Source organism: Astyanax mexicanus, chromosome 4 (genome assembly GCF_023375975.1).
Source record: "Astyanax mexicanus isolate ESR-SI-001 chromosome 4, AstMex3_surface, whole genome shotgun sequence".
Taxonomy (NCBI): domain Eukaryota; kingdom Metazoa; phylum Chordata; class Actinopteri; order Characiformes; family Acestrorhamphidae; genus Astyanax; species Astyanax mexicanus.
In genome coordinates this window covers 19,355,063-19,379,699 of record NC_064411.1, presented here as the reverse complement: position 1 = coordinate 19,379,699, position 24,637 = coordinate 19,355,063, and the positions used below count along the sequence as shown (strand labels likewise).

General features: G+C 35.2%; 4 protein-coding genes and 1 pseudogene across 8 annotated transcripts in view; 2 read left to right on the top strand and 3 right to left on the bottom strand.

Moving 5' to 3' along the window:
- LOC111196797 (zinc finger protein OZF-like) overlaps positions 1-24,637 on the top strand; it is a 180,569-nt gene that overhangs the window by 47,028 nt on the left and 108,904 nt on the right. The gene's annotated exons all lie outside the window — the stretch shown is intronic.
- The window catches only part of LOC125801236 (zinc finger protein 271-like), a 356,087-nt gene that overhangs the window by 230,868 nt on the left and 100,582 nt on the right, over positions 1-24,637 (bottom strand). The gene's annotated exons all lie outside the window — the stretch shown is intronic.
- Positions 1-24,637, top strand: part of LOC111188757 (zinc finger protein 239-like) — a 105,431-nt gene that overhangs the window by 10,124 nt on the left and 70,670 nt on the right. The window lies entirely within an intron of this gene.
- Positions 1-24,637, bottom strand: part of LOC125801557 (zinc finger protein 420-like) — a 126,937-nt pseudogene that overhangs the window by 63,694 nt on the left and 38,606 nt on the right.
- On the bottom strand, positions 12,226-22,864 carry LOC111193929 (uncharacterized). Of its 4 annotated transcripts, none has more exons than XR_007438623.1 (8): positions 18,324-22,864; positions 18,114-18,207; positions 16,817-17,034; positions 16,372-16,577; positions 15,971-16,130; positions 14,053-14,169; positions 12,728-12,776; positions 12,226-12,351 (listed from the first exon to the last, which is right to left on the bottom strand). XR_007438623.1 is itself a non-coding variant. In XM_049477272.1 (8 exons), exons 1-8 carry the CDS (start codon positions 18,535-18,537, stop codon positions 12,345-12,347), a joined length of 1,065 nt encoding a protein of 354 aa, XP_049333229.1. In that variant the 5' UTR covers positions 18,538-22,857; the 3' UTR covers positions 12,226-12,344. The 4 variants fall into 4 exon arrangements, 2 of the variants coding, with proteins under 2 accessions (XP_049333229.1, XP_049333230.1); XM_049477272.1 differs by having other exon boundaries at positions 18,324-22,857; XR_007438622.1 differs by having other exon boundaries at positions 18,114-22,864.

Genomic DNA, 24,637 nt, shown 5'->3' with positions numbered 1-24,637 from the left:
ATCAAGGTAAAGGAAGAGCGTCTTGTTTTTTTGAAGGTTCTTGACAAGCTGAAGTTGAGAAATCAAATACATATGTGTGATGAATGGTGACATTGATGCACACTGTATGTAATGATGTTTGAGGGGTGTGGGTGGTTCCTTCTCATCTTGATTTTGTTGAATTCTCAGACATTCCAGGTAGGGATTACAGTCCAGTCTGTTGTCCAGGTTTTTCTCACTGGATATTTTTTGAATCACTGTCAGTGAAGGCACATCAGTAAGGTTGCCACTAGCAAGCTTTTCCTCTGATGCTGCTGCCAGTTTCTTGGTGTGTAAATGCATGGGTGAAAATTCTCCCAACTCCTGTTTAAGTTTTTGTCTCAGAGGCTTTCTCACATGTCTGCTGAATGTGGTACCTTGTGAATGGTCTATCTGGCCAGACACTTGCACAGTAACCTCAACATCTTCGTTTCCTGCTGGTGCTTCACAAATAGACATCTTATACAAAGCACAACAGGGAAATTTACATTTGGCTTTTCCATGCCAAAAAGGGGAAGACGTTTTTCTGGACATCATCGACTTGACTCGATTATATGTAAAAGACAGCACACAGTTACTGACCTGGCTAATTTTAGAGGACATAATATCTGTCCATCCATCTCCAAGGACACTGTACCCTCTTTTCATGTTTGGCTTTATTTTGCTCCATTCTTCTTTTGATATGGTTACTGTAAATTCAGATGGGCACTCTGGAGATTCTGAAGATACATGCAACATTTCATCTCTTTCTTTTTTTTCTTCTTCATCCAACTCAGTATCTGAAACTGTTATATCGAAAGCCAGTTGTTTCCTTGGCAATGGTTTTCTCTCTTCTTTCTTGGTGGTACATTTGGGACAGAACCATGGGGAAATGCATTCGAGGTCCACTATACTTTTGAAACCAACACACCAGGGGTGAAACCAGTCCTTGCATTTACTGCATTGTGCATATGGCTCAGATGGGTTGTTTGGCTGTCTGCACAAACAAAATAGCTCCTCTTCAGAGTGGTGATTGTGGTGATTGAGGGCTACAATGCACATTCTAAACAGAGAAAAAAGTAAACTAATATATATTATAACCTCTAAACAACATGTCAAACTTACAGAACTGTGTAAAATGGCCAAAACAATGTTTAAGTTTTACTAATATGCTGTTTGTAATATGTGAAACCAACATACCTCTTCTAGTATCACTGGTAGCCCCAGGGACTGAACAAAACAAAATCAACATTAGTTTAGGCAAAATATATATGTTTTAAACTGATTGCACTGTGCCACTGATAATAATAGTGTGTTGTTTACAAATAAGAGTTTCTAAATGTAAACATTAATATATACATTGGACTAAAAAGTATCCTGATCATTCATACTGTTATTGTTCAGTAAAAGCTTTAGACAAACTGATATGTATTATTATTACTACATTTGTATTACTACATGTTATTACAGATGAAAGTATATATTTTAAATGTATTATTATTTTTTATTATTATTATTATTAAAATCTTACACTTTGTCATTACTGGATCTAGAGTACACAGCTTCATCCACAGTTAATATAAAAGTGCATCATCTACCATTACAAAGAGACCAAACTTGTGATGTTTTTGCGGAGGTCCAAGGATCTAGACAAAGAGCTGGAGTTCTTGAACATTGGAGGTCTCCGTGGATCAACACAAAATCAGCAAAAAAAATAGTTTTTTAATTTGAATAAAGTAACCATTACACTGTTAAAATTTCTTGATGAGTAGACGAATGGCCGCTACAGTGGTTAGGTAGTGGATTTCAGTCCCATGTGTAGCATGTATTGAAGAGACATGAATACCAATATGTATAGATGCTGTGTTCTCACAATTCTAAAGTAAAAGAGTGTATTCTCATATTGTGCTGAAGTAGTATGTTTTGGTTGGTTGATACTAGTAAAAAAGCGAGGATTTTCTATTGTAGTATCTTGTCACATTACTGGTTTATCTGTAGGTCTCTGTGCTTGGCCGTTGAGGCATGGACCATGAACATAGTGTTATGCTGTGCTTCTGGATCCTTGTTGAGCCAGTATCAGATTGTTGTTTATTGGCTGAATAATAATACATCCTGGCTAAGCCCTATATGTAACTTTAGTTCTTAGATACAGGATTTAACATTTAACCTCCTGTATTATGTCACTAGCAACACCTTAACAACCCTTTCAGGAACCACATAACACCAAAGCAACTACCTGTTACCTAGTTAGCAGGTCCTCAGTTGGCAGCAGCCATCTAATAACACCCTAGCAACTATGTAAAATACCACAGTAACTGTCTGACAGTGCATTTACAACTGTTCTTGATTCATACAAGATATATAAGCACTATAATATTTAGGGAATGCACTAGGGCTGGGTATAAACACGATTTTTTAAAATTTGATTGACTTTTTCTGAATCGATTCAATATTGAGTCAATAAAGAATATTTTAGTTAGAAGTTTTAGTTTGGTGAAGTTTGGTTGAACATGTTGGATATTCATTTTAGTCAGATAATAAGTACATTTTCAGTGCTACACGGCTGCTATTTTTTTATAAAATCATCTATCATTTCTCACAATCATTTGTAAAATATTTTTAACAGCTCAATGCAAATGTTAAAAATGTGTGAACACAATAATATTGCAAAAGATCCTACCTCTGATGTTTCTGTAAATATCTTCTGAATATAGCGCCTGTTGTTTAATCTATTAGGAACATGCAGAAATATACATAGCTGTCCCCAGAATCCAGATTCAGGCCAGTAAGGATCATGGATGTTGGCTCCATCTGACTGCAGCTGTGATATCCCCTTCTGGATTGACTCTAAAGTCAAGTCTAACAACCTACACTGTTGAAAGTGAGAAAAAAGTCACATTTGTTGTAACAAACATTAGATAATAAATAGCACTATCAATTCCTTTGTTGCATAAACTTATTTTATTTTAATAATTAATATTTTAATGCAACTTACCTTTCCAAAGACTTTGAACCTGTAATGGAACATATGTAATTTTTAAAGGGACATAGGAAATATACTGTCATGCCAACAGTTATATCAGGGACAGCATTATTGATCACAAAACGTTTATTCAGGGGTACTTCCCTTCCTGTACATGTTTTGAGGTGTATAACCTCACCTGTAGAATGGTGTAAGTGTAGTTGAACACATATTATCAGAGTTCAAGCGAGACATAAAAGCGGGTGCAGATGGAAGGGATATTTCTTTTTAGAAGTTGTGTAGGTTATTAACATTACTCCATCCACAGTGTGACGTGTAGCGGAAATATATATCATATATGGCTAATATTATCATCCACAGTGAACAGTGCAGTGAGTGGTAATGATTGTGACCAGCAGTGTCTGGCTAGATCTGTCCATGTGAAGAGATAAGCAATTTTGGCTCTAGAACCCACACACACATCTGAGAGGTCAGTGCAGCACTCTTTACCTTCCATAAGACATGACAAAAGTCATGGTACATAACTCTGGTTTCCTTTTTGATGTGTCAGTGTATAAAATTGTGAATTTTGTGTAGTTGTTAATTAATAAATCCAACATAACACATAGAAAGGGTTTCCCACCGTTTGGTCTTTGCATTTAGATTTTTTAATTTTTTTTGGCTTTCCATCAAATATAATTAAAAAAAAGGTCAGTACAGAATTACAGTGTCTTCTTAAATTTACTTGAAATGTGTTCAGGCCATCTTCTTAGAGTTCTTTACAGTACAGTTTTACGAAACTTTCATAAGCAATAAATAAAATAGAGCAGTAGTTCTCAAACTTTTTAGGCCAATGACCAATGACCAAACTAAAACCTCAAAGTACCACCTACAAGCCATTTTACAGAAACACGTGTAGTTACCACACCCATAGTTATTTATATACAGTAAGATAGCCGTGTAATCCACAAATATACATTTCGTCATATCCTTAGCCAATTGTTCTTCACCTGTTGTGTGAAGCTTGCTTGCATAATTAGTTAAGTTATTTGATTAGTTATTGTTTCTGGTTATTACAGTATTCCTACTGAGACTGTCAGAAGGATTTAGACAAAGGAAAATAAACAACATGGGCTACAGTGCTTTTACCTTATTTATCTGTTAACTGTTGTGCAGAAACTGTAGTGAACTGTCGGTGACTGTTTGATTGATGTAGGTTATCATGTCTTGAAATGTTTTACTGTAGGACCAATGAATCTGATGTTAATAATGATAAAACTGTAGTTCTGAGAGTAAAGGAGAGTGTACCTTACATTCAGGTTCTAACTAATGTAATGTTAAGAAAATTACAGGTGGAAACTTCATAGATTTCAGTTCTTAATATTTCAGTGCAAGCAGATGTTTTGTCTCAAATAGATTGCTGGTTTTATAGGACTCCAAAATGTTTTTTTTTTATGCAGACCTAAAAACATTTGTCATAAGTTTGGTATCCAATTAATCCAAAATGATACAGTAATATCACTTGTTACTAATGTTATTAATGGTATGGAATGTGTTTTTCAAGACTGTCTTGGTTTCATTGGGTACCAATTTGATTTGCTCGTTTTATAGGACTCCGAAATTTGGTTTATGCATATCCAATTACTCCAATATTATACAGTAATATCACTTGATATGCATGACATTAATAGTATGGAATTGGTGCTTCAAGGATTTCATTGTCTGATTTGATAAAAAAAAAATAGATTTTTTTTGTTTTTATACAATACCGAATGGACATTTTTGGTATCCAATTACTCCAAAATGATACAGTAATATCACTTCAAACATATACCTGGATACATGAGAATAAAATCTTTAAGAAATTAGTTCTGTGATATGATAATTTGATTTGCTTATTTTATATGACTCCTTATTTAACATTTCCAAAACGTTACACTGTTATACGGATAAGCAGGAGTCTTTCTGGTGTATATTTGTGGATTAACCCTCGTTAAATCATGTTTATTTAGGTGTAAAACTAGTTTCTGTTCCATGGTCAGTCTCTGCACAAGAAGCCCAAGTCTACACCTCCGGGTGCGCTGTGCACGCGGCTAGAGTAAAACACTGTTTAGACACGCACTAGGGTTTCGGTGCAGATGGCGTGACCGCGGTCAAACATGGCGCATCATTCTCGTAATAGTTTATAATGCATGACTGCGAACATCAAATCCAGTAATAATTTAATAAATCTTACCTGTAACGTTTGTCAGACATCCTAAACAGACATCCAAATGTTTTTTATTTTCTTAATCTAAATGGTCAAACAGATAACCTACAGGTCAAACCTAACTGAAATCAGTTGAGCGATGCTACAGAGTACAGTATGTTGCGGTGTAGGGTGACAACACAATTTGCATAATATTCCCATAACACCTTGCACCAATAGTGTAAAAAACATATTAAAGGACTGATTAAAACTTTTAAAAGTATTTTTAATAATGTTCTGCATATGTTTATTTGAAAAGTTTTTTATAGAATTTATATTTATAGTATTTATATGTGTTTAAAACATTATTATGCTGGCACTGAAATCTGACTGACTGGGGGTGTTCCAAATTGAAAATAAATAATCAAGGAACATTTATTCAAGGCAATTAAAACTGCTGGTTGGTTCAATAAAAAAACTTCCACTTATAAATTAGAAATATGTGCACTTAAGTTCTTTTTTTATCATTTTACTCTTTTTAGTGTTTTTATTTTATTTTTTTTACCTTAAAATAAACTATTATTATTATTATTATTATTGTTGTTGTATTAGGAATATATCTGTCATACGTGCAGCATTATTATTTCTCTGACTGAAAGCGTTAGCTCATCAAGTCTTTCAAAAGAAGCTGAGGCATATGGGAAATGTAGTGCTTGTAGGCACTTGTCTTGTAGTTCTCCTCTGTACTTTTCAAACAGAAAAAATTAATCAAATGTTGCCTGAGGATAGAAGTACTTTAAAAAAAAAATAGATTTTCCCCACTGCCAAGATAAAATCCACGTGTCTTGTTTAAACAAAACCTGATTCTGCATTCATTTTAGTATTTCAGTGTTTGTTCATCTACAAAAAAAAGATAAAAAAGGAAATATTAGATTTTTTTCTACAAACGAATTAGCCTAGTGAAACTAAATAAAAAATCTGAACAATTATGACTGATACACACAAACCTTTTCTTTGTTACACCGAGTTTAAATGTACATGTTTTTTTCTTTAAATAACCCTAATAATTTCAACCTTTAGTTCTTTTTAAATAGATTATAATATATAAGTATATACATTATTTATTTATTTCATATCCCAGCATGTAGAGTAAAAAAATAAAATGAACAAAAACTTTAGCTGGAGAAACAATAGCACATCCCTGTGGGTACAATGCAGATGTTGGTGATCCTGGTGACCATCTAGTATCTCCGCCATCGTTTCTGGGCCAAAAGTTACTGACTCTCTCACTCACACTCACACACAAAACACAATGAACATCCTCAAAAAAGCTTTTTTCCCTACTTCTGTTTCCAACAGAGATTAAATATAATTGCAGTTACTTCAAAATAATCAAACTAACTAAGATCAACGTGTAAACTTTAAGTAAGCAATATTATTATGCATAGAAATATCAGTAGCATGAACTTATTTGATTTCATCATGTGGAAGTGTAAACCATTAATAAACACACTGCAGTTCTAGTTAAATCTGCATTTTTTTATTGACACTTGTAAAGTTTGGTCCTTTAGAAAACCCTGAGTTTCTCACAGGTACATACAATTTTGCGGTGGTGTTCATGTGGATTCATCTTGTAAATTTTGGGGCGGCACAGTGGCAAGAGAGCCTGGGTTCTATTCCAAGCTGGGGTGACCCGGGTCTTTCTGTGTGGAGTTTCCACCGTCTCCCCGTGTCTGCGTGGGGTTTCCTCCGGGTGCTCAGATTTCCTTCCACAGTCCAAAGACAGCACGTCAAGGCCAATTAGGAAGCAGTAGAAATTGCCCCCTAGGTGTGAGTGAATGTGTTTGTGTGTCTGTCCCTGTCTGTCTGCCCTGCGATGGATAGGCAGCCTGTCCAGGGTGTACACTGCCTTCCGTCGATGCCAGCTGGGATAGGCTCCAGCAGTCCCCCATTCGTCTGAAGTCTAGTGGATGTAAGCAAAAAAGGCAAATAGTTGTCACAGACCTGCAAACTTAAAAAACATCAGATTAAATAATGGTAAAGCAATACTTCTTGTAGTTTTGACACTGATGGTATAATATATAAGATAAGACAAGACAAGATAAGGTAATACTTTATTGAAACAAAAATGAGGGAATTTGCAGTGTTGCAGATATATTTTTGTGGCGTCATATTCAACACTGTTTGCCAAGTACAGAGGTTCATAATAAAAAAGATTCTACAGTAATATGACTTGTTGTTCAGGATATTCACAGCATATTAGGTTTACTTTCATAAGGCAATGTAACCTTCAACATAGTATTTGATAATCTGGAATTAGGGCAACTGGAAATATGCAGAACAGGCAATTTATTCTCCTTTAATCTTCTCAAATGCCGTGTTCACAGGGTCATAATAAAAAAACTGTACAGTAATATTTTAGCTCTTTGGGCTCATCACAGTGTAATAGGTATGTTTTCATGATTTTGTGTCAAATTTAACAGACTATTTGACAATCTGGAATTAGGGTAACTGGAAATATGCCGAACAGGCAATTTATTCTCCTGACATCTTCTCAAATGCCAAGTTCAGAGGCTCATTATAAAAAAATTGTACAGTGTTTTTTTTGTTATAAAGGCTGTTCACAGTTTAATAGGTATAGTTTCATAATTTAGTGTCAAATTTAACAGACTATTTGAGAATCTGGATTTAGGGCATCTGGAAATATGCAGAACAGGCAATTTATTCTCCTTTAATCTTCTCAAATGCCAAGTTCAGAGGGTCATAATAAAAAAACTGTACAGTAATATTTCGAGTTATTTAGGCTCCTCACAGTCTAATAGGTAAATTTCCATAATGTGGTGTCTGATTCAACAGATTATTTGAGAATCTGGATTTAGGGCATCTGTAAACATGCAGAACAGGCAATTTATTCTTCTTTAATCTTCTCAAATGCCACGTTCACAGGGTCATAATAAAAAAAACTGTACAGTAATATTTTTAGCTCTTTAGGCTAATCACAGTCTAATAGGTATATTTTCATAAGGTGGTGTCTGATTCAACAGACTATTTGAGAATCTGGATTTAGGGCATCTGGAAATATGCAGAACAGGCAATTTATTCTTCTTTAATCTTCTCAAATGCCAAGTTCAGAGGCTCATAATAAAAAAAACTGTACAGTAATATTTTTTGTTATTTAGGCTATTCACAGTTTAATAGGTATTTTTTCATAATGTGGTGTCTGATTCAACAGACTACTTGAGAATCTGGATTTAGGGCATCTGTAAACATGCAGAACAGGCAATTTATTCTTCTTTAATCTTCTCAAATGCCAAGTTCACAGGGTCATAATAAAAAAAACTGTACAGTAATATTTTTAGCTCTTTGGGCTTATCACAGTGTAATAGGTATGTTTTCATGATTTTGTGTCAAATTTAACAGACTATTTGAGAATCTGGATTTAGGGCATCTGGAAATATGCAGAACAGGCAATTTATTCTTCTTTAATCTTCTCAAATGCCAAGTTCACAGGGTCATAATAAAAACACTGTACAGTAATATGTTTAGCTCTTTGGGCTCATCACAGTGTAATAGGTATGTTTTCATGATTTTGTGTCAAATTTAACAGACTATTTGACAATCTGGAATTAGGGTAACTGGAAATATGCAGAACAGGCAATTTATTTTCCTGACATCTTCTCAAATGCCAAGTTCAGAGGCTCATTATAAAAAAACTGTACAGTATTTTTTTTTGTTATAAAGGCTGTTCACAGTTTAATAGGTATAGTTTCATAATTTAGTGTCAATTTTAACAGACTATTTGAGAATCTGGATTTAGGGCATCTGTAAACATGCAGAACAGGCAATTTATTCTCCTTTAATCTTCTCAAATGCCAAGTTCACAGGGTCATAATAAAAAAACTGTACAGTAATATTTTTTAGCTCTTTAGGTTATTCACAGTCTAATAGGTATGTTTTCGTAATGTGGTGTCTGATTCAACAGACTATTTGAGAATCTGGATTTAGGGCATCTGGAAATATGCAGAACAGGCAATTTATTCTCCTTTAATCTTCTCAAATGCCAAGTTCAGAGGCTCATAATAAAAAAAAACTGTACATTAAATGTTAAGTTCTTTAGGCTATTCACAGTATACTAGTTATATTTTCATAATGTGGTGTCAAATTCAACAGGCTATTTGATAATCTGGAGTTCGGGCAACTGGAAATACCCAGAACAGGCAATGTATTCTCAGTGTAATATGCCCTAATTGCCAAACTCGTTTTGCTCGGCTCAACCCTGCTCTCTACTGGCGAATAATTGGTACTTCGACTTTTTAAGGTGGACCGGAAAATCCGAATAAGACACTGGCGAATAAGACGCCAACTTCAGCCTCGTCACACATATGCCCTCAGCGGAAAACCAATTGTGGCCCCAAATTTTTAGAACTGTGCAATATTGAACAGAGAACACTTTTCAAGAAAGAAAATTTAAAGCTGTGCTATTTATTTATAGATTTGCGAGCTGACACACCCCAGAGTTTGCCCAGATGAACGGCCACAATGTTGGTTAGAAGCACCTAAATAAAGAATAATATTAAATATTACCTGCACATTCACCGATACCCTTTACAATACGTGTAGGTGTGAGTAAAGACACTGCAGGCGTCCCCTGCACCGGACCTACAGTACCAGGAATTTTCCCAATAGCATGGAAATATATTGTATTGTGCTGTAATTCCCGGGCTGGTGGGAAGTGTATATAAGTGTGTGTATGCCACATAACAGCCTGATTACAGAATCCACGGACTTGGTGACTTTGCAGCTTTGCTTAGACCGTGAGCATCATCTGCAGGAATCTGGATTTTTAATAATTTATGGGTTTGATTGGTCAATTCCAGTATGCCCAGTTAGACTACACAGAGAAAGTTGGCAGTATAATATAATATAATATAATATAATATAATATAATAATATAAATTATTATAATAATAATTATATATATAATATAATTGATTATAATTAATAGTAACATAATATAATTGCTTCAACCAGGGAAATTATAATTTTTCTCCCTCAAAATTGGCGGTCCCTGGTGTTTAAGGTGCTGAACTGCAAGTAGAGATCCCCTAAAGAAGCTCTTAAGAATAACGACTGGGTGAGGGCACTCGTTAATCTGCGAGCGAGTTTACGTAGTACTTTAGTTACGCACGGGTTTGGGAAACACTCTTTAATTAACGATCAATCTTAAGTACGAGTTAACGAAGTTCTTAGCGTAACGAAGCTTTCAGGAAACCCACCCCTGATCTCTATTATTAATTTTATTCCTCTTGCTTGTAGACTTGGAACCAAAATGTCATCCCAATCAAACCAGTAAAAAAAATTCTAATTGAATATAACATTAGTTTTTGCATTAAGGTTTTTATCTCACAGCAATAATAATGAAGGAGAAAATAGATGTACTTTACATAAATAGAACAGATATAGTTAATCATAATATCAAAAATGAATATTGTTTATGCATTAATATAGCATAGATCATAAATTAACTATTTTTTTGAAGAGACTTCATGAGACGATGCTTCCGTCCACCTGAACGGTCCCGTGAATTCCAAAGCCAAACCTTTGCAACCTGCTCGATCTCTGCATCCTTTGGTGGTGGCATGATTGATCTTCTCACGGCCTCTTAAAATGATAATATAGAGATATGAGAATGTAGTCAGGTAAATACTACATCTGTTAGTGTCTTTTCATGTACAATGCTTAATTTTAGAGAAATTTGCAGACTGTATTTGATTACAGTGATTCTTATATAGTGATAGTTATTTGAATTTGAATTTCTTCAGGCTATTCATGGTGAAACATAAATAGCCTTTACAGTCACTGTGTGTGACTGGTAGTTACATTCTATAAACATGTGAGGTGGCCGATATCAGGATATCAGGTTCACAAAAATACCAAAACTTTTTAAAATGATATCTTTCCCTTAGCTTAACTGGCTATCTTTGCATTAGCTTAACTGAATATCTTTCCCTTAGCTTAACTGGCTATCTTTCCCTTAGCTTAACTGGCTAGCTTTCCGTTAGCTTAACTGGATATCTTTCCCTTAGCTTAGCTGGATATCTTTCCCTTAGCTTAACTGGCTATATTTCCGTTAGCTTAGCTGGATATCTTTCCCTTAGCTTAACTGGCTATATTTCCGTTAGCTTAGCTGGCTAGCTTTCCCTTAGCTTAACTGGCTATCTTTCCCTTAGCTTTACTGGCTATCTTTCCCTTAGCTTTACTGGCTATCTTTCCCTTAGCTTAACTGGCTATCTTTCCCTTAGCTTAACTGGCTATCTTTCCCTTAGCTTAAGTGGATATCTTTCCATTTTCCATTTCCCTTAATATTTCCCTTAGCAAGCCATTCCCAGATAGCAAGTATACGTTGGCTCAACGTTGGCTCAACGTCATTGTTTACGTTGGCATGACGTTGGCCAATCACGTTGGTCCAACGTCATTTTGGCCAGTGGGCCTACGTTGGCCTGACGTTGGGTGCCAACCAATATTTGACGTTGGGACTACGTTGGCCTGACGTTGGCCTGACTTTTGGTGTCAACCAATATTTGACGTTGGGACTACGTTGGCCTGACGTTGGCCTGACTTTTGGTGTCAACCAATATTTGTATTTGGGACTACGTTGGCCTGACGTTGGTCTAACGTTGGGTGTCAACCAGTATTTGACGTTGGGACTGCGTTGGCATGACGTTGGCTGTCAACCAATATTTGACGTTGGCCTGACGTTGGTCTGACGTTGGGTGTCAACCAGTGTTTTACATTGTGCCTATGTTGTCCTGCCATTGGGTGTCAACCATTATGTTGGCCTTATCTTGGCTTCTGTCCAGTTAACATTAGACAAGGGCTTTGTAAACCTTTAGATAGTGAAATCTATTAGCCACCATGTTTGTATTACTGAATGTAAAAAAAAAAAAAAAAAAATATATATATATATATATATATATATATATATATATATATATATATATATATATATATATATATATATATATATTATGCATTGTAAATAACCCTTTATTAAGAATGTGAAATAATCAACAATAAATGATTTCAAAAATAATTTATTAAAAACAGATTATGCATTTTGTATTTTTGTTTAACATGTCATGTATTTAGAAGGAAACAAAAAAAAATTAAACAGAATAAAAAACTAGGGACGTGGTGTCAGTCACTGAAAGAGAAAAAAGAAGACAGAAGAAGGCAGTAAGAAAGGGTATTTGATAAATGATTTACATTTTTAATTATACATGTTTTATACATTATTTGTTGCTACCACTAAGTTAGTGAGTGCATTTTTTATGAAGGGAAACTTAGTCTAAAAGTAGTTTAAAAGCCAAGTAATTATATTAAGTTAAAATAGTGTGCATTCCTTCTACAAAATATCTTTGTTAATTTAATTTAATTAATTCAGATGTTTTTAGTGGCAACTACAGAACAACAATTCAGAATATAATAAATCAGAAATATTGTGAGCATACACATGTTCTTTTCTAAAATGTTCTGACATGGAGGTGCCTTTTAACTGTGTTCTGTTAATAATTACTTACTCTGAATCGGAGGAACTCAAAATTGTAGAACGGGATCTCTTTGGACAATCTGTAATCAACGCACAAACAAGTACATAAAGTCATTATATAATTGCACATGTTTTGTTATACATATGCTAATTTCCATTGTTTGTTTTGGAACATCACAAAACAGAGACAAAAATATAAAAATTATATAATTTTACACAAAAACTCAAAAAAATAGTTTCAGGTATGATTTTTATACTGTACGCACCTGATACTTGCCACAAGCATAAACAAGCATCACATGCTTAAAACAAAGATATTTACCCAGAATTTTTTTGAAAGATGCCAGTAATTTTGTGTTGTTCCAATACATACAAAGTATGACACAAAATATGAAACTATGTGGAATTACAAATATTTTCTAGGAGATGGCTACGACTTTATATAATGTGTATACTCTTTGTAATAAAACAATAAAATGCAAGTGAGTTTCACAATGCTTTAAAAGATCGCTTGAATAACAGCATTTTATCTTTAAAAATATCAATATGACAAATGTTATTACCAAGCTAGCTCAGTAACTAACATCTACAAATAAACACTGTGTGTTTATATATGTATAAACACACAATTACCTACCATCTACCTCTTGGACATTTTATCAGGTCTACTTACCATATAGGTTTTTTTTTTATTCTGCTATTACAATGTTGTAGTTCATCAGTATGCTCTGCATTATTTTTAGCCTACAACTGTTTAATAGTTGGTCAGGACGTCCACAGTCCCCTATCACTGACGAGATTATTTGTGGAGCTGTCTATTACTGTACATTTTTATGTGTATAAAAGGGCGATGTATTGGCAAGAACTTGGCAATTTTATATGTATCACTATAAAGGGCATATATTATAGTACTGTAAGCAAGCAAGGTTGAGATTTTTTTAAACAAATTTTAGGAAAACAGTCATTATATGAAAGCACAGCTCATATTTATAAAACCTCAACAAATGACTCCTTCTTCAGAAGAACAGAATCTAGTGATTGGGGTTTGATTTAATAAATCCCTAATACAGTCATATTATACCGATATAAATAGTGTTAATTTTCAACAATGCACACATTGTTAAACACATGCTTTAACACTGTTGGTGATTTGTACTACAGTGGTAACTCTTAATTAAGCACCAACATCAGTACCCTGCCAAAACTACTACTGTAGTCGACACTGCAGTTTTTACACTGATGATTTTACAGCATTGGACATACTAAATTGCCTGATTTTGGAGGACATGAGAAATACATTTATCAGTCTGTGTCTAAATGTATATGTACAAAATATAATGTACATAGTTACTTTACCTTGCATCCTTTCTGCTCTCCTTTTTCTTCCTCCACTTCGATCCCCACTGTACTTCAGCCAGTTCTTTATGCAGGCCTCACTTTCTGCCTCAGTAATTTGGTGTGTTTTTGCTGCAGCTGAAATAAATAAATTATATAATAAATAAAAAATAAATTATTAACTTAGGTATTAAATTATGTAACTGATTTTAAAAATTGCTCCAAACAGACATTCATTTAAAAAATACATACTTTTAAATATTTTAACAGAATAATGTCTGAGTAGTTTCACTCTGACTTTACATCCCCTCATGTATGGCTCTTATTTATGTTAAATGACACACTGTACAGGAATTTACCAACATATATTTCTGTGCAATGGTAGTGATAGGATGTGATAGGATGCATGTGAGACAGAGAGAGAGTGAGAGAGAGAGAGAGAGAGAGAGAGAGAGAGAAAAAAATATATATATATATAGAGAGAGAGATAGAGAGACAGAAACAAAGTTCTCTGACCGGGTCTGAACTGAAAGTTCAGAGCACGCAGTTCAGTCGTTCAGCCGACAACAGATTTAACTTAATTTAACTTAACCCTATGTTGAATGTAAATTATTCAAAATAGAACCTAACCCTACACCTAACCCTAACCTTAACCCTTAATCAACCATAAAATCAAACCCTACACCTAACCCTTACCCTAACCTTAACCTAAGCTTAAAATCTAACCCTAAACCCAATCCTAAAATATTAAGATTAGTGTTTGGATTAGAGTTGAATGTAGGGTTTTATTCAATAGAGAATCATTTACTTTCACCTTTTAGTTCATTTGCATTTAATAGACATGTAGTTGAATGTTTGTTGAATGTAAGTTGAGCATCAAAGAGGCCGGCAAATGGACCATCCAAGTAAAGTGTTATCGAAAAAAATAGTAATGCGTTACTGAACAAATGAACAGCGTGCATTTTTTTGACTGTAAATTTAATTAAATGTATTTAAGTACTATCTACAAGAATAATCTAGTACAGTCTAGTTACTTAATAATTTCATATATACTTATATGCACTACTGGTTGTTTCTTTGTAATTGTTTGTCGTCAAATACATTTTTAAATTTCAGTCTAAATGCCAAAGTAAAATGTACAACATTTTTGTAATTCTTTCTTTTTGTGAGAAGCAAAACTGAAAACTGCAAGTAAAAAGTATCTTACAGGATCTACACATGCGCAGTGAAATTAATAATAACAAGGAGCAAAAAAACTGAAGGGGATTACTTTCAGCTGAGGAGGCACACGCCTATCTCCGGACTCCTTGAGTGCTTGTGTTTAGGTCTGTTTGGTGTATGGAGTGCTGTGGTTTGCTTTGTAGTTATTAAATTGAGATAAAGCAATATTACAGCAAAACTACAACCTAGAAGCTTTTTCATCCTCATTTACATAACATTACATGATTTGTGTATTAAAAAAAATAATTACATAAATGTAATTATTTTGGCATTCTGTATAGCCTCACCTTTAACTGCATAATAACAATGGAACTTCATTATAACCATGTTTTGTTTTTTGGGATGGAACTGTGTAGGGCGCGCGCGTGTAAGAGAGAGAGATAGAGCGAGAGGGGGCACGTGCACAAGAGAAAGAGGGCGCAGCGCGCACGACAAAGGGGGCGCGCGTGAGAGAGAGAGAAAGAGGGTGCAGCGCGTAAAAACTGCAGGGGACCAAAACTGGCTTTTGAAAAAGTGCAGGGGATATGTTCCCCCTGTCCTCCACATGTGTTTAATTATAGTTTTGATGCCTTCAGAGAGAATCTACGGTGAAAATAGTCATGAAAATAAAGAAAACGCATTGAAAAATAGAAGATATATATATATATATATATATATATATATATATATATATATATATATATATATATATATATATATATATATATATAATGATTACCTTTAATAACAGTTGTCAATTTAAGTTGAGAGAAAGCTTGCTTATCTCCTCTTCCCATCCAGTTGTATGTCACAGCAAAGCTGTCAGTCATGACATGGCTCATTACCCGCCGAATTATGTCTGTCGGTCTTGAACCACCAAAGCTTGCAAGGTACAGTTTCTATGGGGAAAAACAATGTAGCATTAATATAAATACAACCTTACAACCTTGTGCTAAAATAAACTAAACGGTCCCTCCCATCATTCTGCTTGCAATACCCCATAATAAGTGAAAGAGGATTTTTGAAATGGACTGAATATGGAAAGATACACCCCTAATTATTGTTACTATCATAATTATTATATTACATTATGGCTATTTAATCAGCTTAAATTAGAATTCATTTGAATATTTAACATACCAGGGCTTTCTCCTGTCCCTGATCTTTAAGGAGGCCCTCTACTCTTCTGATGTCCTCAGGACTTGTCAGAGGAAATCTGAAATCCATTGAGAGTCCGTCCACATTTTCCACAGGTTGCCTCTTCGATAAGGCCTGAAGGAGAAGTGTGTTTTGTCGCACTTGTGCTTTGATCTCCTCAAGAGCCCGAAAAATCATGTAATCCCTATCTGGTTTAAAACATGAAGTCATACAAATAATAAAAAAAACGTTTGCTTTAATAGACCTTTTTCAATCTATTTACTAAGTGCTTTACAGATTAAAATGTGTATGCACTATATTGCCAAATATTCACCCATCTAAATCAATACATTCTGATTTCAATCACAAGTTTAAAACATTTTGGCATTATAGTGTATGTTGTAATAATATTAAAAGATTAAAAGAGAGAAAAGTATAAAAAGTAAACCTTGAACTGATGCTGGTCTTGCCGGCTGGGAGAGTGGGGCCTGACGAAAGATTGGGGCAGATTTAGAGAGTGCGACAGGTTTAGAGAGGAGTTGTGGTGGGGATACCAGGTGCGGTGGGGATACCAGTTGCGGTGGAGATACCAGTACTTTGTTTGACGCATAGCTAGGTTCAGGTTGCCAGTTTGACTCCATGCTTTCTATTATTTTCGCTGATGGTCTGAAATGATGTTATGAGAAATAAATTATGATACATTTTTATAGTAAGAACATGCAGGTTTAAACAATTAAAACATATGTTACTATAATTCCTAATCAGGTGGTGAAGAGGAAATTGCAGAGTGAATGATCAAGGAGCATTTAAGTAAGAAGAACATTTAGAAATGTTGGTAAGATTAGCTTTCTGTGGTGTATTCAGGGTACACACAAGACCCTGTGGATCGAGGAATGTGCTCCAATTTTAATCATTTTGGTGCCACCTTGTTGCAATACTTATTGATAACTGTGAAAACAAGGAAGTGACAGACTAGCAGTACAGGAGATAACAGAAATCTAAGAAAATGTGGTAGCTTCTGTGCAGTCCATCTCAATCTTTTTTTTAGATGCAACATCTGTTAGTACCATTGTGTCTAAGTTTAATAACTGTATGTAGTGAAGAGCCAGCCATCACTAATTTTGACTTGCAGACTAAGCTAGTTAACATTAGCTAACACTGTGATTGAAATGTTCAAATCTATAGCGTATTATACTGCATCTTATTAACACTTCTTCATCTCTCTCAATCAAATATAGAAGTATGGAGCCGGGCTCCACCGAGCTAAAATAAGACTAACTATAACTATATAACTATATAACTTTTCAGTGCCAGGTGCGACAACGTTTGTGAGAACTGCATCTCTTTCAAGAACTGTAAACTGCTTAATGGCATTGTTCTTCTAACAGTTTTACAAGGACTACAAAAACACGCCAATATCGAAGAGAGTTTGTGTAGAAGGTTAACAGCACTACTGTGTAAACACACTGTTTCAAACGTGCCTTCACTACAATGCTGTAAACTCAACTGTGGGTGAAGCCCACAAGCAAAAAATCTCAATCCTACTGAGTGTGCCTTTAAATGCTTAAAGCATTTTACACCATCTGTTTATGTAGTCTATTAACATACAATATTAATTGAGACTGATACAGAACATTAAGGAAAAGGGTAATAGTAGTGCTAATAATACGTAATGGTGCAGCTGTATGTATATTATTAGGTTGTATTGATTGTTAAACAAAAATAACATAAAAGCGGCTACTCACGTTCTGTGCCTTCCTGAGCTTTCCTCCTCCGATGTTGTAAGAGTATCCCTTTTTGTTGCCTTTACCAGTTTTTTTCTCGCCATTTCATAGGTGTCTACATATAGAATATAATAACAATAATTACATTGAAAGGGTTAAGGGTCAAGCTATGAACAACTGAACTTTGAACTTTTGGAGTGATGTGCAGTAAGTAAGTAAGTAGTCACATACCATATATTTTCAATACCTTTACAAGGTATTCACCCCAGTTTTCATCTGGTTCTTCTCTGTTTACCACTGCTGTCTTCACTCGATTTTGTTTTTTAAAGGGTGGCCAGAACGATATTTTTTGGTCTACACTCAACCAACAGCTTGGAACCACTTCTACTTCGTTTTTTTCAGTGAAAACAACGACTGCAAACATTCTTAGGAAAAAAAAAAACATTAGCTAAGAAACTACAAATTCTGTACACTGTGCGTTTGTGTGCAAATGTTCTTTTTTTAAGTTAATATCCATAAATTAAATGACATAATATCCCCATTGCAGATTCCATATTGGCTAAAATACATCACTGTCAAATGAAAAAAAAAGTAACAAAAATAATCACACTAAATAACAAACTTGTAATCAATGTATTTTGTAAATTTCATCACGGCTGTGAATTGGTCGTAAACACAAGCCAATATGTATTGGATGAAACTATATGATATTTATACATGAAGGTATTGTCCCACCCCTATACAAAACTATGCTGAATACATGTATGCCTGTCTACTGTAAATGATTTAAAGGGTATGACACAAACCCATCCTTATATGGAAGCAGAACCACCTTAGTTTGAATGTCTCTTTCAGACAAAAGAATTATTTCGTCGCACAGGTCTCTTACAAATGATATATCAAGCAGCAGAGAATCAACTGGATATGTGAAAAATGTGCTTTTGTATTGGAATTTTTTTGAAACAAAGTATGTACAGCCATCAATTAAAACAATATTCTCAATTTTGAAGGTAGAGTGATCTACAAGAACAGCATTGTTTGCATTGTCCAAAGACACAGTGAATTTATTGGTAGCATACCAGGAGAACTGTTTTACGTGAGAGTGATCTGTATGAGCAGAGTGAAGTGAAATTGGTAGCATCTCAAAATGTTCACCTCCAAGTCCAGCTTTATTTTCATTTGCTTTTGTGACACTTTGTTCCTCTGATAATCTTCTCACTATCTGCTGTAAGCATTTGCTGGGTTTTCTGATTTTTCTTTTCATTTTATAAAGGAAATTCTCAAAAGGAAAGGCAGAGAAATGTGGCAGCGGTCCAAATTTTCTCACATCATCTGCAAGATGAACTAACCCATGGATATTGTACACAACAAAATCACCATAAATGGCTGTAAAATTCCTAACAAAAACAACCAGCAACTCCTCTGCATAATCACAGTATGTGGAGGATAGTGATGGGCTACAGAGAATAGTTATTGCAACATGCAGGAGAAGAAAATTGTGGTACATCACATCAGACAGTTTATCTTTCAGGGCTATAGGACCTGTGTACATCAGAAAAGTGCGGAATTCTGTAGCCTTCCAGCGATCTACCTCACACAGTGATCTTCCCTTTCTTCCAAACTCTAATGGCAGAACCTTCCCAAAGCTACAAATTCTCTGAGAGACTACGTTAACTGCTTGCCTTCCAATCCTGGTAGGAAGAGGACCTCGCATCCAAAACCACAGCAACTTTCTCACTACCCCCAAGCACACAAGGTGCATAAAATCTAGCACAAACTGTGACACCATTCCCATGTTTAATCTGAGGAGTGCACTCTCACCATCCTTATGATGGTCCATGTCCTGCTGTGTTTTGAAACTTTCATCTGTTCTGTGAGCTGCATCAACCTCTGGAAATGTCATTCTAGAATTAGTCCACACACCTTCCTGCACACACCTCTCACACCCATGATAAGCATTGTGAGACTTCACATTCTTAATAAACGCTCTTGCAGGAGCATCACAAATAAAGGCTGAAATGGCAACACACAAAACCTGATCCTCAAACAGAATACCATCACTAGCAATCCTGCTCATCTCCTCCACAAAATCGGAAATATATTCATTTGCATCTGTGGGTTTTGAATAGCCAACAAACAGACCAATAAGAAAAGGAGTTTTTTCCTCTTCTTCCTCAATTAATCCTAACAGTGGCCAAAACTGCTCATTTGTGCTCTTAAAGAGAGGCATGCCATCAATGTTGATTTGGAGGTGAAGACAGGGATGTGCAAGTAATGTTGGATTTGATGTCAATCTTGATTTTATACAACTTTCAACTCCAAAATAGTGCATTATTCCACCAGCTTTTTCTTGTACATCAGTAGAAGTTGGGGTTGACAGTAATGTGCGACCATCTCTAGGAAGGTTTGATTCTGGCAAGTGTTTTCTAAGCACTACCAAAAGGCTGGACAAGTGATTAAGTGGGACATTACTTGAAACTGCCCATGCCCTGAGATCAGCTTGTAAACTGTCACAAGGATGGTCATCTTGACCCTCTTCCCAGTCATCACATATTTCTACATCAACATCAAAACTTTCTTCTGGCATACTGAAAGCAAGTAACGCATTTTCCTCATCAGCAATAGAATCAGTGTTAAACTGCCGACAATCATTACATTCAGAAGACTCATCATCCATTGAAACATTATCACTGTCACTTTCTTGTTGTAACAAATTATTGATGGCAACATCAGTGTTTTTTTTAACAAGGCGCCTGAGGGACCTTTCTGAAAGTATTTTGCATTGAGACATTTGTAGCAAACTTTAGCTAAATACTCCACATTTTACCACACACCATATCACAGCAAGAGACCTTAGACAAAAAATTCTATAATTAATTATCAGATGGGCAGGGATTAACGCTTGTCATAGATTATATTTTTTTCTCAATTGAAAACCTAAGACTTGATTATTATACACAAAACAATTTTTAGATTAAATCCATTCTACCAGTTCTGACTGTCAACCTATGAATAAAACTCACTGCAAGCAGTGCAGTGTCATTTTAAAACGGAAATGGTATTACATAGTGAATATATAAATACAAATCAGCATTTTACCTTTCTTGAGCGTAGATCAAAAAATATTGTCTTAATATGCTCTTGTCCCGCTGTGTTATGTTTATAGGACTGCGTTTAGGCGTATTCAGCTTCAGCTGTAATTTAAATATACACAAATGAGCCTGAATCAACGGTCGTTTTTCCCTAAGTGAAATGACCACGCGCTTCAGAACGTCAGCATTCTTTATTATTTCTCAGTGCAGTACAGCGGCTTGCGCTGGTACACGCGCGTGCAGCTTGCGCTGGCACACGCGCGTGCGGCTCGCGTGCCGAAACACAGAACAACACAGCAGTCTCGCGCCGGCCTGGTACATTTTGAACATAAGTAAAACTACAATTCATTATGATTATTATTATAAGTATTATTTATTATTTATTAAATAATATATTATATATTATTTATTAATATAAAAATGTATTATCATAACATTCCATATTTTTTCTTCTTCCCTTTTTTGTAACTGATGGCTCGATGCTTAGGGTTGGTGGAAGTTGTTTAGATAATTTTTATGTTTTGAAAGATGTAAAAAAAATGGTTTGAATGATTGAGTTAAACATAAATAAAAATATGCGTTAAAACTGCATATTTGGGAATTATATATGAATATATATAATAATTAGAGATAAAAAGTTAAGGTCTATCAGCAGCAACATTTATGAAGGGTTTCATTTGTTTAGTGAGCTATAATAATAAGCCATAGTTTATCTTTTTGAATGAAATCGGAAACCTTTTTACAATATTCACATGCTGAATATGTGGAGGATTCTGAAACACAATACATATTTGCAGGAAGAATTAGACAAAATAACACTTGAAACATTTCATCACTTGGTTTCCGCAGTGCTTAAATGTATTGTGTAAATGTGTCTTTAAATATTAGTCAATGCTTTATTGTTCCAACTTTTTTTGAATGTGCAGGTTTTAAAATACAGAAATCCTATATTAATAAATTAAATTAAATTGTAAAATCTTTAAAATTGTTACTGACAAATAAACAGTTTACTAATAACCTAACTTATAATAATAAATAAATAGTTTAAACGTTGATCTTTGTGACAGTTTAAGCTGCGTCGTATATTTATATTCACTCTGTTCACTTATTTCTCAAAGTTGCTCAACGTTGTTATGCCCAAACTCGGGTTCAAGTCGCTACCCCGAGAAAGGTGTAGTGTTCTGTACGCGCACGCACACACCTACCCAAAAAATGCGCGCACCAGTTTTGGAACAGGACTGGACCACGGCAAGCTGCTGTGAGTGAGTGTGTTCGCTGCTCTAATAAAAATGTGTGTGTGTGTGTGTGTGTTGTATTCTGTGCCCTATGTGTCTGTCTGTGGGTCTTTGTGTGTGTTTGTGAGTGTTTCCCGTAAACTCACACACGCACACACACACACACACACACACACACACACACACACACACACACACACACACACACACACACACACACAGTGTTCCCAGTCATGCTCAAAAAGCTGTTTGGGAATAAGCTAAAGACCAACGTGGAGCTGACGTTGGAAAAACGTTGGCATTTTGACGCCGACCCCTTACCGACCTTTATCCAACAATCTAACCACAGACCAACGTTGGTCTGACGTCGAATTTCGTCTGCCAAACATACTCTGTATTCCTTTAATTTCAGAAAGTACAATTAAGTATTTTGTTAAAAAACAAATAAATGTTACTTGTAATTTCCGTTTATACAGCAAACTTGTTTTACGCAGTAAATATGCTACCATCTATTGTACAGTGAAACTACTGGATAAAGGGTTGGGTTTATGTAGTGAGCTATAATAAGGTTGATATTAATACATGTAATACTTTTTAGATAATTAATATAAACTATTTTAATAGTTTGTTGGTATGTAGCTTATTCTCAAACTTTATTATAACTCGCCTCTACTCTGCCCTGTGACAGCTGAAGTGCTCCACACACACACACACACACACACACACACACACATAAACATACGAGATAGGCGTCAAAATGCCAACGTTTTTCCAACGTCAGCTCAACGTTGGTCTGTAGGTTATGCCCAAACTCGGGTTCAAGTCGCTACCCCGAGAAAGGTGTAGTGTTCTGTACGCGCACGCACACACCAACCCAAAAATGCGCGCACCAGTTTTGGAACAGGACTGGACCACGGCAAGCTGCTGTGTGTGAGTGTGTTCGCTGCTCTAATAGAAATGTGAGTGTGTTTGTATTCTGTGCCCTGTGTGTCTGTCTGTGGGTTTTTGTTTGTTTCCCGTGAACGCACGCACTCGCGCACGCACACACAAACGCACAATTGCTGTGCTCCAATATTCGTGTGTGAGACTTTGGCTGGTTGGGAATAAGCTAAAGACCAACGTGGAGCTGACGTTGGAAAAACGTTGGCATTTTGACGCCGACCTCCGCTCCTTAACGACCTTAATCCAACGTTCTAAAAATAGTGCCAACCACAGACCAACGTTGGTCTGACGTCGAATTGCGACGTGCGACATTTGCCAACGTTGGGCCAACGTACTGTTGCTATCTGGGTAGTGGACCCATTGGGCTATCGTAAAACGTGTTGTAAATAATTATAAATTTAATTCTAATCTGAGCTAGTAATATGCTAACTCTAGCCTGTCTCTTTAGCTTGTAAGCTGACCGAAGCACATGTAAATGATCTGTCCTGTGGCTGCCTTATTCATTACAGGCAGTAAAAATATGGACGTACGATAAACGGAAATATAAAAATTATGATTTCATTTTTTCCTAACCAAGGCATATTTCGCCATAAATGTTTATTTTCTGAAAGGAGATACAGCTAAATACATCTAGATAACTGAAAAGCAGAGATTCTAAGCTTTAAAGTGGTATATTGGGTGTCTATATTGAACGTATAACTGTTCAAAAACACAGCCAGATATTAAATATCATATTTTTCTGGGCGTGTTCAGAGGTTTTTTAGCTTATTTTTTTTACAGGTGCTATACTGCAAAAAACTAAATCTTAGCAAGTGAAATTTTCTAAATTTAAGGCAAGAAATCTTATTTTCTACTCTGATAAGACTTTGAATATTGTATTTATGTATGATATTATTATATCATTATAATTTAAATACACTTTGATAATTAAATTATCAAAGTTGGTGCTCAAATCTCCTATGGTTCCCATACTTTAACAAGGTAACTTGCCGTTTTTTAGATATTTTGTCTTTATCTAGCTTACCTGTTCACAGTAGTGATGATTTTGACCAGGGATACCCAAACTAACTTTGTCCAGTTACATTTACTATAGTGTATATATAATACCATTACAATATATGATATTATTACATGATGTTATTATCTGATGGTTATTCATCTATATTTATATATATTTATCACAGTGGCTTGAAAATATATTCATACCCGCTGAACTTTTTCACATTTTGTCACCTCACAACCACACTATTTCCTAATCTCATGTGTTTCAATGGAA

What these genes read in the sequence shown, in the direction of transcription:
- LOC111193929 (XM_049477272.1), bottom strand. Translation starts at nt 18,537, where the DNA reads ATGTTTTTTTTTTTCCTAAGAATGTTTGCAGTCGTTGTTTTCACTGAA. An exon ending in AAAGGTATTGAAAATATATG is followed by an intron (nt 18,208 to 18,323) that starts GTATGTGACTAC and finishes TTCTATATGTAG; the next exon opens with ACACCTATGAAATGGCGAGA. An exon ending in AGGGACAGGAGAAAGCCCTG is followed by an intron (nt 16,131 to 16,371) that starts GTATGTTAAATA and finishes TTTTCCCCATAG; the next exon opens with AAACTGTACCTTGCAAGCTT.